Here is a 20158-nt window from a genome sequence, read left to right as displayed (position 1 = left end):
GGTTGGGTATGGGAAATGGAGTAGGCACACTGTAAAGCTGAACTCAAAAACCGACCTCCTCCTTCCAATACAGGCTGCTTAGCATCCCAGGCACAAGAGAAAGCAGATTCGTTTCCGCTCTCACTTCTCAAGTTCACACTCAAGTTCAATCCCTGACTCCCTCCTACAAGATGTCTGAGTAGTCTGGCTCTTTTCTCAATCCATCCTTAAAGAACAACCCCTGATGTCGCAGGAGGTCAAGGTCTGTAGGAAATGCCAAGCGATGGCAAAAGAGAGAGAGGGGTCAAGAAAGGAGAGACCGAGAGAGCGAGAGAAAGACCTCGCCACTTTTTAAACTTGCTTTTTCTCCAGCGCGTCCCACCAGGCCTTCTTAAAATAGAATTTGTAAGCGGTCCTGGGCAGCCTGGTGAGAGTGGCGCCCTCTAGAACGCAGGTATGGGCTTAGACTGGTTTGAGGCGAGCGCCTGTATTTAAACCTTTCAAAATGTTTGAGTCCCCAAAGCGAGCAATGTGGCAAACCCAAACTGTTGTTGGCAAACTGCTCCTTCAGGAGCAGCGCGATCAAGCTACATCCACTCTTGCCTCGAACTCTTCTTATTTTTACAGTTTAAGGAGAGAGTAAGCGGCTTTTATGTCCCAGGTCCAAAGGCCAAGCTGAGGTGGTGCGTGGTTTCAAACCTTTAAAACGTAAGAACTCAGCCATTGGAGTGTTGGAAGGGGAGAAGTAATGAGGGACCAACTAACAGCCCCAGACCCCAGGAGAAGAAATCTAAAAGAGAGCGGATGGTTGTGAGATGGGACAGAAAAAGAAACACACACACACACACACACACACACACACGCACGCACGCACACACGCTAGTATCCTGAAACAATTTGGACAGTGGAACATGTGACCAAACCCCCAAATGGGACACTAAACTGGAACCAGCTCGCGCTCGCCGGGGGCCCCACTCCCAGTGCGCTGGGTCAGTCAAGACCATCCCACCAGGACGTACCTGTTCTTTATCTTCAGCTACCTACCTCCCACCCACCTTTCTGTACAGCCTCTCGGTTCCTCCTCCTCCTTTCCTTTTCTGCCACATCCCAGGGCTCAGCCCACTAACCCAGTCTCTGCCCTAAGCGTCCAGGCTTGGGGTTCACCGCAGCGGAGCGGGAGGAGCAGGCACACTGCACCTGCGGGGCTCTCCTAGAGAGGTATCGGGAGTTTGGGTGGCAGGCGAACACAGCCGGGTGGAAAGCGATGAGTGTGTTTAGAGCTCAGCTCTCCCAAGATCTTCCTGCCAATCCACCTGTGGCGGGGTCAGAGATATCGGAGGGTCTGGAGCTGGCGGTTTCCAACTTTCTGTTGCCTGGACTCCGAGAAACGTGCGAAGGGTAGAGGAGACTCCCCTTCCCCCACAAAGAACGGCAGAGTGGCCAAGAAGAAAAACTGGGGGTGGGATGGGGGTGGGAGCGGGCTCCCAGAAGCTTGCACAGATCCCTACCACACGCGGGCACCCGGCCCGCTCTCCAAGAAAAGAGTGAAGTTGTGGCCAAGCGGAAAGTGGGGTAGAGCGGGTCCGGGAACAACGCGCAGGAAACCCGAAGGTCCCAGCACTGCAGGGGAGAAGACGAACAAAGTGGCTCCCTAAAGCCGGCCGGGCCAGCCGCTCGAGAAGCCCAAAGTGCAGCAGGAGCAGGTGTCTCGCCCCTGTTTCTCAAGCGCCGCCTGGCAGCAGCCTGCTCGCCCAGGGGTCCTGCGGGCGGCCACCGTCACCACCTGAGGTCCTGACCCAAGGGAATCATACAGCACCACCTACTGCAGAGATCCTTTGAAAAAAGAACCTTCCCTATCGCGAGCAGCGCGGATTCTCTTATCCTCTGGAACTTTCTCCGCACAACTTTTTCAAAAGGGTGGCGTTTGTCCCTGGTCTGCGCGGGGTCGGGCATGCGGACCTAGTCAGGAGGCAGCGCTAGAGCGAGAGACCCGCACAGGGCGTCCTGCCCCGCTACACCTCCCCTTTGGCTACCATTCCCACGAAGGGGCGCGTTAACCAGCCAGAGGGCTCGTGGGCTTTGAAACCTGGACAGTGTGTGTGCCCTCGCGCTCCCGCGCCTCCATCCGCAGGTGCGCCCCGCACGCCCAACCCCAGCTGGCAACGACAGTGCTCTGGGCATCCCTCTCTTGCTTCTCCCTCTATCCCGCGTCCGCTTTCGCACGCGAGAGTGGCACGCAAAAAGGTTCAGTGTAAGTCGATTGGTAAGAAGCAACTAGCGTTGCTTCTCTCCAAAAAAGCGCCCTCCCGCGTCCCTTCAGAACTCCCGAGAGGCATCAACACCTCCCCACAACTTTCTACGCCCAGACCATTTGTAGCCGACCTGCGAACACGAAGTCGGGAACTGCGCCCCGCCAACCTCTTTCCCCTTTGGCTGGTGCGCTCCCCTCCCCCATTCTCCCCATCTGGCTGGAGTTAACCCGACCCTCGGAGCCTCGGTGCCCGCGGGCTCGCTTACCTCGCATGGTGTGGCCGCTCTCCCGCTCCGCGTAGTCATGAAGCTGCTCCCAGCCGGAACCCCGGAGAGCCCAAAAATCCCGCTCAGCACGAGTGAAGAAGGTGGTCGGCGAAGAGCTGCTCCGCTGAGAAAACCATCCCTTTAGGCGGACGCCGTGGCCGGAGGGTGACGTTTGCCGCCGCTGCTATGCTAACAGTTTTGACGACAGTGGTGGTGACTGTTTTGATGGTTGTTTGGTTTGTTTGTTTGTTTTTAGGAAGGGTGAAAAAAATGTGCTGGCTGGCTGATGCCTGGGTTTTGTTTTGCTTTTGTTTTTCTTTTTTCTTTCTCTCCAATGTGCTTGCTTTTTTAAAATGCCACCGCCTCCGGCTCAGAAGATTTCTTTTGTGATCACTTGGACTGAAGAGGAGGAAGGGCAGCAGCAGGAGGAGGAGTTGGTGGTGGTTTTGTTAGTTACAAAGAAGAGGGAGAAGGAGCAAGGAAAAAAAGAGGAAACAGAAAAGAAAGGCGGTGTGGATGGCAGAGCATGTGCGTTTTCACATGACATCTGTGCCTGTTAGCGGATCCACAATGTGAATTTTCACTGTTCGGTTACAGGGAGGAAGGGAGCGAGAGAGAAAGAGAGGAGAGAGATGGAGAGAGAAAGCCGAGAAGGGGCTTATACGCGGGGGCGGGTTTGGCCGGGACTTCCAGGCCCCGCCTCCTGTCAGCCTCACCACCAATCAGCGCCCGGCAGCGCTTGGAAGGGCTGGGACCACGGGAGAGGGGACCGGATTGGAGGCAAGGGGCGGGTGTTAGGGACACTGGAACTGAAGGCGGCCGGGGCTGGAACTGGGTATTAGAGACTGTTCTAAATGTGCGGAGGAGAAGGGCCAACAGCGAGAATCCGGCAGATGAGCAGGTGACATTCACTTCCGATTCCAGGGGGAGGGAGAAGACACTAAGCTGTCCTTCGGAGGCGAGAGACGCGGGCTCTTCGGGTCCCGTGTTGCTTCTCTCTCTGGCAAAGCCTGTGGGCCCCAGATAGTTTTGAATTTATGGCAGCGCTCTGCAGAGTCCCTTTTCCTTGAACTCCTTATGTCTGGCGGGAATTTCCCTGGGCAGGACGCTTCAGTTCTAGTGGCAGAATAATGCAAATTAACTTCCATCACTTTGAGCTCAACTAAAATGCAGTCCCATGCAAATAGGAGTCCACTTCCTTTAAAACCATCTTTCAGGTGCTTCCTGCTTCCAAACAGAAAAAACAAACAAAAACGAAACACTGAGATGTGTTTTTAAACATTATTTTAAAATTTTTAATGCTTTCGTCAAAGAAATTGATTTTTATTATCATTTGGAGACTCTCCTGGCGTTGGGCTACACAACTCAAAAATAACAGCCCCAACTGGCAATGTGGCTACCTTAGTGATGCAAGGTAAAGGGCAGAGGCCAAAATGTATGATTGCGTGGTGCTGTTAATTTAATAAAGGTGCAGAGCTTTAAGAGAGAGGGACTGTTAATTCTAGTTGCTTAGAGAGAACATTTACTAATTTAGAGGAGATGGGCAATTAAACTTAAGTTATTTATATTCCTTAGGTAAAAATTATTGTCTGTGACCATTTACTTGTATTTTGATAAAAATCTAATGTGCATATCAAAACTGTTCCTTTGAAAGTTTCTCTCTCTTTGAACAAAATAAACATATCATACAGATGATCACATCTACTTTCCACAGTAAGGAACTCGTAAATATTTTGGTTAATTGGTCACCTTAAAAGACAGAGAGGTCAAAAAATTTGTCTCATCCACTCAACTCAGTCTTAAGGCATTGAAGTGTCTACTCATGAGCATACCTGTTGGTAGAGCTGGCCTGATCATCCTTTAGGTACCAAAATAATTTGATTTTTACTAGTATGTATTCATATTATGTCATGTAACACAAAATGCAATGTAAAATTGGCAATTAATTAAGTAATTAGATAACTTTACACTGCCAAGTAATTTTTTTTCTCTCGATTAAATAAAAAAATGGCTTACTTGCTGAATCTTCACTGGTGTTAAATTGACTTAGCTCTGCTGTATGCCCTTCCACTTGCAAGCCAATGTGTAATTTAGGAAAGTTTTAGTATTAAGAATGAAAGTTGATCGAGTCTTTAATTAAATGAAATGAACAAAAGGAAGTTACTCTTCAGAATAGTTATTCCCTTATAAATACCTTTCCCCTAGATTTGTAATTGACACAGTAGTTAATCTTTTAAGATAATATTTAAGGCTCCCTGGTTTTATCATTTTTAATCAAGTAAAATAGATTCATCATAACTGCATTAAAGCTGCACTAAGTTATGCCTAATTTAGTTGCTTCATTAAAAATTACTGAATATAAAACAGTTAAGAAACAAATTGTGACTACATCATTTTAATTTTATGTGCTTCAAGCAGAGACACAGGAATATTGAAAATTCCAAAGCCTTTGTAAACACTATAATTATTATTGTTGCTGTCATTATTTTAGATTTCTATTTTTCATTAATGAAAAGTTTCAAAATTCAAAATATTTAACTCTTTAATTCATTCATAAATTTCTAAACATTTATTGAATTCTAAAATTTCTTTTTACTACTGCTATATCTGTAATTCTTTAAAAAAGATAGTCAACATATATGAAAAGTACTTTTCCTCCCTTCTATACATTTTTGCAAATCTTTTGCTTTGTGAGTTCAACAATACATAGTTTTACTTAAAAGTATATCACATATTTCCTAATCCTCCTGAAAACTTTTGAATATAATTGTTAATAAGAAATAAAGACTTAATTATCCTATCATTTTTCAAAAGTGCATATATGTTATATATATGGTGCTACAAAGTATTTTTTTTTCTCTTTTAGAGTGAATAAATGTTGATCATTGGTTATAGGGTGGTGATTTGAGACTTTTTGAATTTTCGTAAAAATTTAAAAGCTCAGTTCTTGAGTATTTCTAATAACTTCTAAATTATTTCAGCTGAATGGAACCTATTTGTATAAAACAAGTATTCAGGATTTAAATGAAGGAAATCAGCATTTTCCAAGAAGTCATGAAATGCTTAGTATAATCTGATGTTTTTGTAACCAATCTGCCAGGAAACATCCATGTTTCAAGTGGCATAAAAATAATATATTAATACAGTGTTCACATGAAGTACAATGTCAATAATTTTATTTGAATGAGAATGGAATTGTTTGGTTTCCTATAAGCTTGAAACTACACTTTTGTCTTTGGGCCTGGAGGATGTTCTAAGCTGATACTTAAATTTTGATAAATTAAAGTAAAAATCATTAAGTCACTGTGCTTAATCTCAAAAAATATGATATAAATTTACTTAGGCTTGCCTACTTACCTGCTTTCCCCACATATCACCACCTCTCAGTTTTAGCTGTAAGACCATAGAATAATAATGACGAGACATATCCTGTGGACACAAAGGTTTAATATGAACTAACCACTTAAGGTGACCAAGGCATTTAGAATTATTTCAACTCTAAAATGCTTGAACCAAAAAAGGAGTAAAAGATTCACTATATTCTGAGCTTGTCAGTTTATATGTAGAGAGATCATTTAAATCTTGGAGGCACATTAGCAATACCGGTAACAATATTACATTTAGAATGACTAAAAGACTGGGTGTTTTAAGGCCAGTTTAGAGGGGCTCTGTGGCTGTGAAAGTTGAAAAAGAGATATAAATCTACCTTTAAATAATGGGAAAGCCAGAAAATATAAGAACTTTTAATGTTAGAACCTATTAAAAATGGAAAGGGTGGAATATTGAGCTCTCTATTGCTGGAGGCATCCAAGTAAAGGTGGAATGAAAGACAAGTATACAGATTTCTCTCCTAGCCGGGAAATTGTCTAGATTACTTCCAATATATTCTGTAACTACAAGTATATTCACATTTAGGCAAATAACCACTACCCTAGTAGCTGCAATTGAGCTAATGCTTCATATCTGAGAATGCAAGCTCTGTGAGAGCAAGAGCCAAGATTTCTCTAGAGTTTGGAAGAGCTCCTGGTGCTTTATAGATGCTTGATAATTATTAGTTGAATGAATGTTTTCTATTCTCTTGTCCACTGGATATGAACCAGAAATATAGCAAAGACCTGAATAAGATCCCTTTTTAAAAATTTCTGATGAATAAGAGAGACAAAGGGAGAGAGACAGAGGGAGCAAGAAAGGAAGAGGTATAAGGATAAGGGTAGGGATGGAGGGGAGAGCTCCGGAGACAGAGACAGACAGAGAGAGACAGAAATGGGGAAGGGGAGACAGGGGGCAAGGAAAGAGATTTTTTTTTTTTTTTTTGCATTTTAAACTCTTCTAATTTAGGGAAAAAAGAATGATATCTGAGTTTTGTTACATAATTATAAAAGAAAGAGAAATCTATTTATTTTTATATTTATTACTATTCTCAATTTATTCCCATATGAAGTCTTTATATGTTTTAATACTTTAAGTTCTGCTTCAGTTTTAACTATGGATGCAAATTCAATGAGTCTTCAGAATGAAAAAAGAGAGAAAATACTGAAAATGTGTAGCTTGTGCTTTTTGTAATGAATTAGAAAAGGTATTATGGGTCAAAACATAAAATAAACCCCAATATGTGGAATAAGAGGTGAGTAAGGCAAGCTTTACGAAAAAGACAAAATATATATGCCACGAAATAAAAAAAGAGCTAACATTTATTGGATGAATCACATGAACTATCAGGTTACCTAGTTTCTATTTTTAAAAAGAGCCTACAAGGTATGTAATATATCCCACCCCCTCCTTTCCTCCAATTTTTTTTTTAACAGATAAAAGAATAGAGGCTTAGAAATGTTGTTGCTTATCTAAGATCACACATCTAACTAAATATGCTAGATCCAATATTCAAACCCAGATGTAGCTACTAAGATGTAAGTTCCATGAGTGCAAGGACTTTCTTGATTTTATTCTTTTTCAATGCTAAATCCTCAGAATCTAGAATCTTGCCTCGCAAATAGTACTTAAAATGCACTTGTGAATGAATAAATGGACATTTGAATTCTTGTCTCCACCACACAGTATTACATTCCGTATACTCTGTGACCGAAGCTAGTTATTTGCTAAATGTCATTAAATAAAGAACAGTGAATTCTGACTTTGAAAATAAAAGGATACAGTGAAAAATGTATGTGATAATTATCTAATGCCCAATTTAGGTCCACCATGGAGAATGGAAATATTTTTGTAATAAATATTTCTGGTCATAAATCATGAGTTCCTGGATTAAATTGGCACCAGTAAAAATAAAAATTAAAATTAAAAAAAGGAAAAGGTTGGGTGCAAGACATTTTGCAGTCAAAAAATATGAAGTCTAGTAAATTATTAGATGGTGATGCTGGTAGGCAGGGTGCTGGTTAAAGTGAGAAAGAAGTCAAACCAAAGCTTTATGAATAAGGGGCTGGTAGAATGAATATACCATTAATAGCATCAAATAAGTAAGGAGGAGCAGGTTCTTGATTAAAAAGGGAGAAATGATTGATGAGATTAATTTTCAGTTTTGGTACATATTGGAAACAGTGTCCAACAGATGGTTTATTATGTAGAACTAGAGATTTGGAAATTGTTAAGAAGTGAAAATAAAGATTTATGAGACATTCAATAACACTAAGAAGAAGAAAAATAATAGGAGAAGAAAACAAATATCTTTTTATATGGTAGGGGATGGATGATAAGCCAGTGAGTGAGAGGATGGATGGAAGAGAGAAGGGGTGAATTATGATGGTATTGTGTCATAGAAGTCAAGGTGGGGAAGAGTTTCAAGAAAGAAGGAATAATCTATCGTGTCAGATAGGCAAAGAAGTCAAGGGCCATTGGGTTCTCTCGTTCTCTGTCTCTCTCTCTCTCCCCCACCTGCCCACATTTCTTTCCTATATAAATTTGGGAATGAACAAGATGGTAATATTGAATATAAAAAGAGAGAGTTGGAAGAAATGAGATGAGGAGTCAAAGGTTAGCTTTGATAAGAAGGGCACTTATTCTGAGACTAAAATCAAGAAACAGAGAATGGATAAAGACAGATCAACTTTGTAGAGTTAACAGGGTTTGGAGGCACAAGTAGAGGAGGAAATAGTGAGGTTTAGGTGCCAGTTAGCAATTAACTTACCTGTGTGACACCATGCAAGTCACATTATTTCTGCATCCCAGTTTCCCCATTAGACAGTGAGCATCATAAAGATAGCAATTCTGTCATTTTCATTTTGGCATCGAGCGTCTGGCATTCTAAACTGCTTGTTAAATGATTTAGTTCAATCTGAGAGATGAATCATTAGTGAAACTCTGTTTCAGTTTAGTGCTTGCCTTGTTATTATATTTTGGTGAACTCCCTTCCAATTTTTATCATGACCCTGGAGACTTATAGATGACAAATCTCCATTTATATGAGCTAGATTGAGTAGATCTCTTTTTCTTGCAACCATACAAGTTCTACCAGAACAGGCTGATAAAAAAAAATGATCTACTGAGTGCCAGATACTAGTAAAAGATGAGTTAGAGTTCATTATATGGAACTAGATTAAAGTATTTTAAAGTTTCTTCAGAAGAATAAGTACCTGTGAATAGCTATGAAATTATTAAAAATAAGATTAGTCCAGCATGAATTTAAATGTAGAAAATGCTTAGCCAAAAAGCTAAAAGAAAACACACTAACATTTTAATAACAGTTTACTGGAAGAATCAGAGAGAATGAGAATTATAACATGTCGTGTCATATATTTTGTACTGTTTGATTTATTTACAAGAAGTAGATATTACTGTGTGTGTGTGCGTGCACGCATATGATATTTTTCAAGAGGATCAGAAGCAAAAAATAAAGAATCATGCAGAAGACTTCCCTTACTAAAACTTACTCTGAAATCATTCCAACAAAAGTAGAATATTTTGGTACAGAAATAGATAAATAATAGAGCATATTAGAGCATACAGAAATTGATTTAAGACTTAAAGACTGTATATAAAAACCAAAGTGGAATTTCAGTTTAGATTGGAAAATATGATACATTTTAATATGACGAATAATGCTAATTTCTATCTCTGATCATATACAAAAGTACATGTCAGATGGATTAGAGATTTAAATGAAATATATAAGTAAATACATAAAATAATAGAATTGCACTTGCGTGTATATTCATATAATGTTTTGGATGTTTCTTATAGTCTCTATAAGAAAAGTTGGATGGGTTTTGTTATACACAAATTTAAAAGTAAATATTTTGAAAAAAAAAAAAAGACCCCAAAAGAAAGTGAACATGCACGCAATAGGCTGGAGAAATTACTGCAGCACAAAAAATTAATAGTCTTTATAAACAAATGTATATAAACTTACAAACTGATGAGGATTAGACAAAAAGCTCAAAGCCGGGTTTAGTGGAGAAGGGGGAGCTGTTTAATGGATAACTTTTTTTTTTTTTTACATTTATGGTTTTTGCTACAGGTACAAAATTTCTCCTTCATGTTTTATATCTCTATTAATGCTATTGCAAGGCCTCTCTCCAGATTACCTGACAAAATTTTAAGATAATTTCTTATGTGTTTATTAAAATATAAATCAAAATGCAAATGCAATATTTTGCCTAACCTTGGCTGTTGATAACACTGGAAGTTTTAGCTTGAATTGGCTACTTTATATTCCTGCCTCACCAATTCAACCTATTGTCTCTCTCCTACCTACATAGGTACCATGGTTTCAGACGTTGTCTCTCATCGTCATTTCTGCCCATACTACATAAATTTTCCAATTGGAAGCTAGAGAGAACTTTTAAGAAGGTAAACCAGACAATACATATTCCTCTGCTAAAACATTTTAGTGTCTTCCAATTGCTTTTAGGAAAAAATCCATATTCCTTACCTTGGCTTAGATATAGGGTGAATACATATTTTGGTTTAACCTGACATCCTACATAACAATTAGAAGTGTCCCCTTTCATTCTCAAAAGCGTGCCGGTCTGGGCACTACATAATACAGTTACCCTGATTATAAAGCTCTGTTGGTTTAGAAGTATGTTTTAGAGAAATTGTCCCTCATTATACCACCTACAAGAGTGCTCATTTCATATTCTTTATCATAGCACATATCAGAATTTATAATTATTCATTTGTTTGTCTTCTCTTGTGATTATTTAATAAAGGAAATAAAATAATTTATAGTTCATGTTACTATTTGCCCCTGAGTCAGGGACCATATCTCTGCTGTTTTGTATTATATCTTCAGGGCCTACTGTGATGCCTGACACTTAGCACATGCTATATAAAAATTTGTTCAATGAATTGATAACTTCAATTAATTGCTAGGATTTGAGCAACGTAAACAATACCTTTTTTCTCTTTCTGAAAATTTGTTTCACACATTTGCTAAGATGACTCCACGTCTCATTATTGCTACATTTAAAAAAATGCAGGGAATATTAAGTTTTTCGTTTCAAAACAGTTGACATATGTAGTGATGATTAAGTGTATCAGTTCTAGAGTAAAATGAAACAAAATAACAAGAAAAACAAATAAAAATTGTTTTCTGTTTGTAGCTCTGCTGTTTTCAATGTGAGCAGGTACTTAACCTGCCTGACACTCACTTTTTAAGAAATATGTGTAAAATAGGGCCAATAAACAAACTTAAAAGGATAAAATGAGATATACTAATATAATGCTTAGCACATCATAATCATGCAAAAATCAACTGCTGATAATTTTTATTATTTGCTTGTGGAAAATTTGTCTAATGAATTAGCAATAGCTAATTTTTTCAATGTGATAGCTAAACATTTCAGTTCAGGTCAATTCGACTTTGCTTACCCATCAAACTTCCCACCTATGTCTAAACAATCATCGCACACACAGAACATAAACTAATTTAATATTTACCACATTATTAGTTGTTTTTTAATTTGATTTTTTCCAAGTGCTTTATGATCCCCCTTTTTTCTTCTTTCTTATTTTGAATTAAGCAGTTTTGGATTATTCCATTTATTTTTCTTCTTTTGACAGGCTGGTTATCCATCCTTTCAGTATTCTTTTAGTAATTTCCTTAGAATTAAAGATGTTTCCTTGGATTATTAGAATTAATATAAATTAGTACTTTTATCACATTTCAGTCAATGCTAGGACTTTAGGACATTGAACTCTATTAAAACTCCCCCATCTTGCAGGTGTTATTACTGTTATTGTCACACATTTTAATTCTACATATTCTTTAAATCCTTTAAAATATTATTATTTTGTATACTCATGATTAATTCAGATTTGCCCCAAATTTAGTCTATAATTTTTTCCTCATTTTACATTTCCCTTTGGGTTGATCTTCCTTCTGCCTGAGAACTGTTTTTTTTTTTTAGCGTACCCTTTCATATAGGCTAAAATACGCTTAAGAAATACGCTTAGTCTTTGGTGATCTAGAAAAGTCTATGTTGCTTCACTTTTGAAAGATATTTCCACTGGTGACCAGATTTTTTTTTCACACTCTATTCATGTCACTTCATGGTCTTCTGTCTTACATCTTTTTTTATTGAAGACTCAGTTCTTAGTTTTATGATTGTTCTTTTGAAAATATTGTATCCTTGTTTTGGAGTCTTTTTGTGATTTTCTCTCTGTCTTGGTTTTCCACTGTTTTACTGTGATGTGTATAGGTGTGGTTTTCTTTTCAATTGCCCTCTCTGGAGTTTGAAGCACCTCTTGAATCTGCGACTTGATATCTTTCATCAACTGGAAAATTCTTGATGTTTATGCTTAAATATTACTCTTGCCCCATTCATTGTCTCTCTCTTCCCCTTCTGAAGTGAGATAGTGTTATGTGTAAGTGAGAACTTTTCACTGTGTCCCATATGTCACTTTCACTCTTATATGTAAGTTTCTATCTTTTTTGCTTTTCAGACTTCCAACAGGATATTTTATCCTTCTGTAACTTCTAGTTCACTGATCCTTTCATCAGCTATGTTCCATCTTTCAGTAGTTGTTCAACCTATCTATTAAGGTACACATTTCAGGTATTATATTTCTCAGTCCTAGAATTTCTATTTGGTTCTTTTTTGTAGGTTTGAATTATCTGGTAAAATTCTCCATCTTGTCATCTCTTTTCTTGAACATATAAATATATAGTTACTTTAAAGTCCATGTTTGATGGTATTAATATTTGTGTCATCTGTTAGGTATACATATTATTTATTTATTTTCCAGAATTTTTCTGTGAAATTCTGGACACATCCTGTGATTATAGAATATCTCCATCGCTTAAATGCTACTTTTCATGGTGATGCTTATCTTTCTCTGTTTTAGAAAAGATTGTAATGGACAGAGGAAACAGAGGTGAGGACTATTTGAAGATAAGTTAAAAAAAAATTGTTGAAAGGCATCTACGTGGACCTAACTAGACCCAGGGTACTTTCCATTAAGATTTAAGAACTTCCTGTGTGTTTCCATTTCCTAAATATCAACATCATTACTGGTATATTGCTGTATGTTTACAATATCACTAAAAACACTATCTTTTTTTCAACTCACCAAAATCAGACCATTTTTCAGGACAATATTTGTTTTCACTGCTCAAAGGAATAGATGAGAATCTGCATTTTGCTTTTTAAAATGTGAAACCTCATTCTTGGAAGTTACTACAAAATTTCTTCCCTTAAAATAAAGAATGCACAGCTAATGCAGCTACTCCGGGGACCAAGATTACAAGCACCATGCCCTTTGTTTAGAATGAATCCACATACATGCCATAGGATTGCCCAGAATTCCACATACATGCCATAGGATTGCCCAGTTAGAATACTTGACAGATCTGGGGCCTGACGGCATTTTTATAAATGGTGCGCATACATAATTTGAAAATCTAAAACACATTGGCAGAGATCAGGAGATGTTTGTGTTAATGAAAGCATAATTTTCTGGATCAAAGCAGACAAGGGAGGTCTAATTCTCTCAGATGTGGAGGGCTGCAGAATCCGTTCAGTGAATGAAAAGAGAGGTTGATGCAAGACGAGCTCTTTAAATAAGGGCAAAGTACTTTATCAATCCAAACCAATTTTCAAATAGTCCATCCCCCTCTCTGGAGGGATACTGTGAGTAAAGGGAAGAAATCAGCTTTTTAAAAACTCTAAGCAAGTATATCTGAACTACCTAGTGGGACACTTACAATCTCAGTTAGCCAGTGTAAAAATATGGAGAAAAAGTTTATATCTTATTTGATTGTAAATTCTGTTCAACTCAACAGCCAGGAGTTAGAAGAGAGAGATTAAAAAAAAAAATATGAGAGTGAGATCAAAGGTGGAAATAGAATGTGAGTACAGGAATGAGAATTCAAGGATTAAAGAAGTCTTGAGAGAATTAGGGAAAGTATGTCCTTAATAAAGTGATAACTAACGTGTATTGTATTTTAGTGGGACATATTTCAGAATAGTCATTCTATGATGAATGAGGAAAACTACGACTGGGGCATAAAGATGGAGAACAGAAAAAGAAGGGATAAAAAAAGAGAAGAGGGTAAGAAGCAGGGGACTGGAATTGTCTTGTTTCCTGAGGAATAGTATGTCGGTTCTTGCTTGCATTAGTAGCAGTTCAGTTCCAAGGTTGTTCTCATAATGGCACCCCTAAGCTATCAGTTCCTATCTTGACCATTATAGTCTACCATGGGACAAGGGAGGGATGGGCTTTTCTGCTTAATTTTATAAATAGCATGCAAATATGAAACCAATAATACAGAGCAACGATCACAATCTCCAAATAAAAGTTACAGAAAGGACTTTGTTTTTCTTTACTGGAAAGTAAACACATAACTATTAACTAAGTTATTTTATGAGTTGTGTGTGTGTGTGTGTGTGTGTGTGTGTGTTTAATTTTGGTAAAGTTAATACTGTTCGTTTTGGAATTCCTTAAATTTAATTATAAAATTAGTGCTATGAGATAGCTATTATCTTAAAAAGGAAGAAAAAATTCCTTCCAAATACCAGTGTATCGACAAAAAGTATATATAATACAAGTGAATCTTTTTTTTTTTTTTCATTTAAAGTATAGTAAGAAGAGGAACAAAACTGTTTTCTAAAAGAACTAATTTTTGCTGGTCACAAGTCTCAAAGGGTTATGTAATCAAAGTTAAAACAAAAAAGTATGGCTTTGAAAATAACTGGTCATGCCGTATTTGAACACACATGCAAGTGTGTCCTCAGAGAGAGCTGGTAATTATTTCATGTATTTAAATTTGAGGTAAGTTGATAAACAGTTATAGAGGTTTACTTAGATGTCTTTATCCACAATTTTTGCTTCTGGAGATCCGGGCGAGACAGAAATGAAATAAGTAATGGAAAGATTCAGGACAACAAATAAACATATTTCCTCTGCTCCATTCCAAGCGATGAGTTGCATTGACTTCCTGTCCCAACAAATTTGGAAATGGAAGAACAGTGTCCAGCAGAGGGCACAGTGCTAGCTAATGTCAGGAGCGCAGGACCTGCTTTAGCAACCTCCTTAATTCTGGGTAAAAGGAGCCAGAGAACCTGCCCACACAAACGTGATGGTAATAAAAGAGGCCAGCACATTCCCATACTTAGGGAGCTAATTGTTGACCACTAAATCAATACTTTCACTTCAAGTCCATTGAGCTCAAAACAAATATAAAAAACAACCATACTTATCTGTCTTAAAGTGGTCGATTAATCTCTTATTTATTTATTTATTTATCTATCGATCTATTATTTATTTATTTATTTATTTATCTATTTATTAAACTAGGGCATCATGAATAAGAAGCTATCAGGAAAAAAACCAATGTTATTAAATTTTCATAGCTGCCTTCAATCAAGAGTAGTACATTATGCTATGTCTTTTATTTCTCATATGTTTCCTGTCCATAGAGTCATTTTTTTTTTCTGGTTCATTTTATGTTTGTTCCATTTAAATGTTGAAATAGCTAGGTTTTTAGCAACCTAGGTGCACATTGATCTTTTTACCTTGGGAGGCTAATACTGCCTAGACTGGGCAATAATAGATTCTTATGCCAGGTCCCAGAAAGATCTACAGTCTCCAAAAGACAAAAATAATTTTTTTTTCCTAAAGGACTAAAGAACTTGGCAATAACAAAGGACAGTAAATGGAAACATTAAAATGCCTAAGGAAAAGGCAAGCAGGTTTCATCCTGTGGACTGTGATGAGTGGGCAATCTCAGTGCCTGCAAGGATGTAGGATTTGATAGAAAAATGTGGATGATATAGTTACAAATGATTGAAATGAAATTCAAGAGAGGAAAAAAGGAATTATTTTTTAAAAGCAGACATAATGATGCCATTACTATATTTGCAAGTAGGTTTCTCATTCATTTAAAAAGTCAATGAATATGAATTTAAATAAAATCTGCCATTTTAATCACTAATATATTTCAACAGAGATCAAACCTTGAGTAAATCTGTTACAAAGACAATAAAAATTGTTAAAAAAATAAAATATTTACTTAACTAGGAATGTTTCTAAAAATATTCTAAGATATACGAAGCCTAAAAATCATTGGTTATATGATTTTGCTTTACAGTTTATGCAGAAAATTTGTCAGACATTTACAAATGAAAAGAAATATTCTAAAACCAAAAGTTTAAGCAAACTAAATAAGAACAAAACTAGAATTTACCAATGAGAAGTTTCTGTGAACCATATTAAAATTATTATTTTTAATAGACTTTATTCTTTAGACCAGTTTCAGGTTTACAAAAAAATTGAGCAGAATATTCAGAGTTCCCATGTTCCCCTGCCCTTCACTCTCACAACAGTTTTTCCTTTTAATAACATTTTGCACTAATATCTGTGTTTATAATGAATTAATGTTAATACTTTATTATTATTAAAGTCAGTAGTTTAAAGCAGGGTTCACTTTTTGTGTTGTACACTCTATGGGTTTTGACAAATGTATAATGACGTGTATCCATCATTACGAAAGCTTTCACTATCCTAAAAATCCTGACTGTGCCACCTGTTTATCTCCTCTTCTCTTTCTCCTGTCCTGAATCCCTGACAACCACTGATTTTTTTCACTGTCTCCATAGTCTGTATTCTGTAGAATGTCATAGAGTTGAAACCATACATCGTGTAGCCATTTTGGATTAGTTTCTTTCATTTAGTGAAATATGTTTAAGTTTCCTCTGTATCTTTCCATGGATCGATAACTGATATATTTTTTAGTACAGAATGATATTCCATAGTCTGGATATACCACAGTTTATTTATCCATTCACTTACTGAAGGATATCTTGGTTGCTTCCAAGTTTTTGATCCATTCGGGTAAATACCAAGGAGTGCAATTGCTCATAAGAGCATGTTCAGTTTTGCAAGAAACTGCCAAACTGTCTTTCACAGTGGCTGCATCATTTTACACACTTGTCACCAATAAATGAAAGTTCTTGTTGCTCCAGCATTTGGTATTGTTATTTTCCTGAGTTTTGACCATTCTAATAGGTGTGTAGTGATATCTCATTGTTTTAATTTGCATCCCTAATGACATACGATGTTGAATATCTTTTCATATGCTTCTTTGCCATCTCTTTATCTTATTGGTAAGTTGTCTGTCCAGCTTTTTATTGCCCCCAAATGATAATTTTTTATTTATAAAGCATATATGAAAATCAACAGAGAAAGCTTGGGAAAAAGAATAAAGTTTCTCATAATCATATTTAACTATACAACTATTGCCATTTTTGTGTTATTTTCTTTCTAATGTTCCCTTCTTTTTTTCAAATGCACAAGGATTTTACATGATTATCATTATGTACATATAATTTCATATGCTGGTTTATTATAACATATTTTAGTTACTAATATAATTTATTATATATAACTAGATATATTATAATTTTGTAGTTATTTCTCTGTATTTGATACTTAGATTACTTCTTTCATCATGCTATGTTTTTAAAACTTTTCTTAAAATAAATTTAAAGATTTATTCTTGATTGTAATACAAATATTATAAATCTTTATTTTTTTTGTAGATTAAAATTACCTATGTTTGAAATGCAGAACTATTTTCTAGAAATTTCTATGTAGAAGACATTTTATGATGGAGTTGTTGCCTGTAAAACCAGGGCCATGATATCTCTTGATATCAATAGGAGATTATAGATAGAGAGAATTTTAACAGGTAATAAAATGCTGACAAAGTTTTATTAAATGGCGGGGCCTCCAACATATGGTATTTAATTTGGTGGTTATGCAGAAACCCAGAAGGTAGAAAAGGGTCTTCTAGGAATACAACTCTGCCTATCATATGTGCTCCAATGCTTGCTACTCCCTTGAAGAACTTCTCAAAAGTGCACAGTTTTGAGCTTTGGAAATTTTAATATGTTCTCTGTGTTCCTAGTGTTTCTAATTAGAATCTTAACATTTCTTATGACTTAGCAAAAATGCTCTATCAGTGGGGAGATCTGTGAATACTTCACTGCCCTGGAAGAACTACGTCAGGATCATGGTCTCAGTCAAGAGGAAGGATGAGGTCAGGAAAAAGTAAGGATTTAGAGTCCGAGGTCAGTCATAAACTTTTTCTCTTCCTTATTCCTCATCTCTTGTTCCAATCAAACAGGACTTATTGCTAATTGAATGAGATCATTTATAAAAGCACCCCAGTTCAATTATTATTATCTAAGTCTTAATCTGTTTCTTGGCACAACTCCTCTCACCCATTCCTCCCTATTCATGGTTTACTGAATTTCTAATTGTTGAGGGAACAATTCTGTGGTATATCTGTGTGATCAGTATTCTGTGTGTTATAAGTGAAAGAAATAGCTCTCAAGTACTCAAGAAATAGCACTGATTTGTGGAAAACGGGGATTTCTTGGTGTATGGCCAGAAGTGGCAGAGTTGGATCTACGACCTCAAATATTATCAGGCTTGTAACTTTTAAATCTTTCAAATCTGCCTTACTCCGTGTTGACTTCCTTCTCAGGTACCCACCAGGTGGTAATAGTAAAGACATTCCAGCTTTCATTCTACTACTTGTGTGAAATGAATACAAACGGAGTATCTCTTCTGACAGTTCAGGAAAAGTCCTAGATCTGACATCAATTGGCTTGGCTCGCATCATGTTCCCATCCTTGAATCAATGATGTGGGCCTAGTTGGCAGGTCTCGAGGGTATCCTTGGAGGGGTCAGCCCTCCTGGAGTTATGTGAGAGGATAATTTCCCCCAAAGAAAACCAAGTTTGGTGAGCAAAATAGCATATATATGTTAAACCTTCCTGTAGGGATGTCTTTTGTGGCCCTTTCTAAGAAACATTGTAGGGATGTCTTTTGTGGCCCTTTCTAAGAAACATTGCAAGAGTGAAGTTGTAATTATAAAAATCACAACTATTTCCATTTGTTCTCTTCCAAGAGGAGTAAAACCTCTGAACCAACTGCTGCGGCCACATGAGTTATAAGAGAGCCACCCTTGTAGAAAGCGTGGAGCTGTCACAGACTTCCCTTCTCACCTCACTACCTTGTCCAATTCCAACCCATTTCCCCAAATTTCCACTTGGAGCTCTTTATAAGTAAGAATGATATTTGTGAGTCACAAGAAGACCAATTTAACTGCAGATAAATTAAATAAAGAGTCCTTTTCTTTTTTTACTTTACAAGAATGCCAGAGGTAAACAGGCCAGTACGGTGTCTTCATGATTCCACCAGGGACACAGTCGTCTTCTTTGTGTTCCTCAGGCACTTATAGGATATAGTTTTTGTTTCCATCTTTTTCCCCTGGAGATCTCAAGATATTTTCTCCACCAACTGCATTACATCGGGAACAAGTGGAAGGCAGAGGGCAAAAGGTGCATGCCAGCTAACGGTCTTCCCTGAGAAAGAGAAAAGGAGTTCTTGGCAGCAAGGAACTGGCCTGGTGCTATCAATGGGCCTTGGTGTTGTTGCTAGGAGCCAGCCTGGCACTCATAGCTAAGTCTTGGCAGCTGAAAGGACAACACTAGAGATACCAGAATTATAGAAAGCGTTGCAGAGAAAAGAGGTGAAAAAACTTTTGACTATTCACAAGTTGGGCTAGATTTGACCTTATTCTACGGTATACTACCTAAGTGGACCACTGTAAATATGGCCAAAAAAGTCAAATTAACTCTGTCTAGATTATGTAAATAGTCTCAGAGAAAGCAAACTGAGAAATCAAAGGGCAAAACTGAAATACAATTATATTTGCAAACAGGAGAACCTAGTTTTGACATTTTCTTAAATAAGCAAGATTTATTCTTTAAAAAATTAAATAATACAAGTGATCATAAACACATATGCATTATGGAAAATTCAAATAAAACAAAAATGTGTAGGGTAAAAATTATAATCTCCTTTCCCTTCCTCCACAATCCTCTCATTTCACTAGCAGGAACCACTGCTAAATATTAGTGCATCTATTATAAAATATTTCGCTTTACATTCATACTCATAATTTGGTTTTCTTTTGCATATATATGTATATATGTGTGTCTCCGTATATATGTATACACATATACATATACAGACATATAGTATTTATATTTATATATAATATATAATACTCTACAAATTGTTTTTTCCCATAGCAAATAGAACTGCTAGATCTAAGATCTAACATTTAACATTTCAGTGGAGATGCCAGACTCCAAAACGTCCTTTCCTAAGTTTTATTACCGTAAATGGTGTATGAA

At 37.1% G+C, this 20158-nt stretch overlaps 1 protein-coding gene across 1 annotated transcript in view; it reads right to left on the bottom strand.

Annotated features, from left to right (window-relative positions):
- The window catches only part of RORB (RAR related orphan receptor B), a 177112-nt gene extending 173984 nt beyond the window's left edge, over positions 1-3128 (bottom strand). Inside the window, exon 1 of the mRNA XM_006918444.2 lies at positions 2497-3128. Within this exon, the coding sequence (XP_006918506.1) occupies positions 2497-2503 (7 nt within the window). The 5' untranslated portion in view covers positions 2504-3128. The remainder of the gene's footprint in view (positions 1-2496) is intronic.
- Positions 3129-20158: the final 17030 nt, after the last annotated feature.

The sequence above is a fragment of the Pteropus alecto genome, unplaced genomic scaffold, assembly GCF_000325575.1.
Source record: "Pteropus alecto unplaced genomic scaffold, ASM32557v1 scaffold95, whole genome shotgun sequence".
Classification (NCBI taxonomy): domain Eukaryota; kingdom Metazoa; phylum Chordata; class Mammalia; order Chiroptera; family Pteropodidae; genus Pteropus; species Pteropus alecto.
The sequence above is the reverse complement of the archived record's forward strand: the minus strand, read 5'-3'. Positions and strand labels throughout refer to the sequence as shown.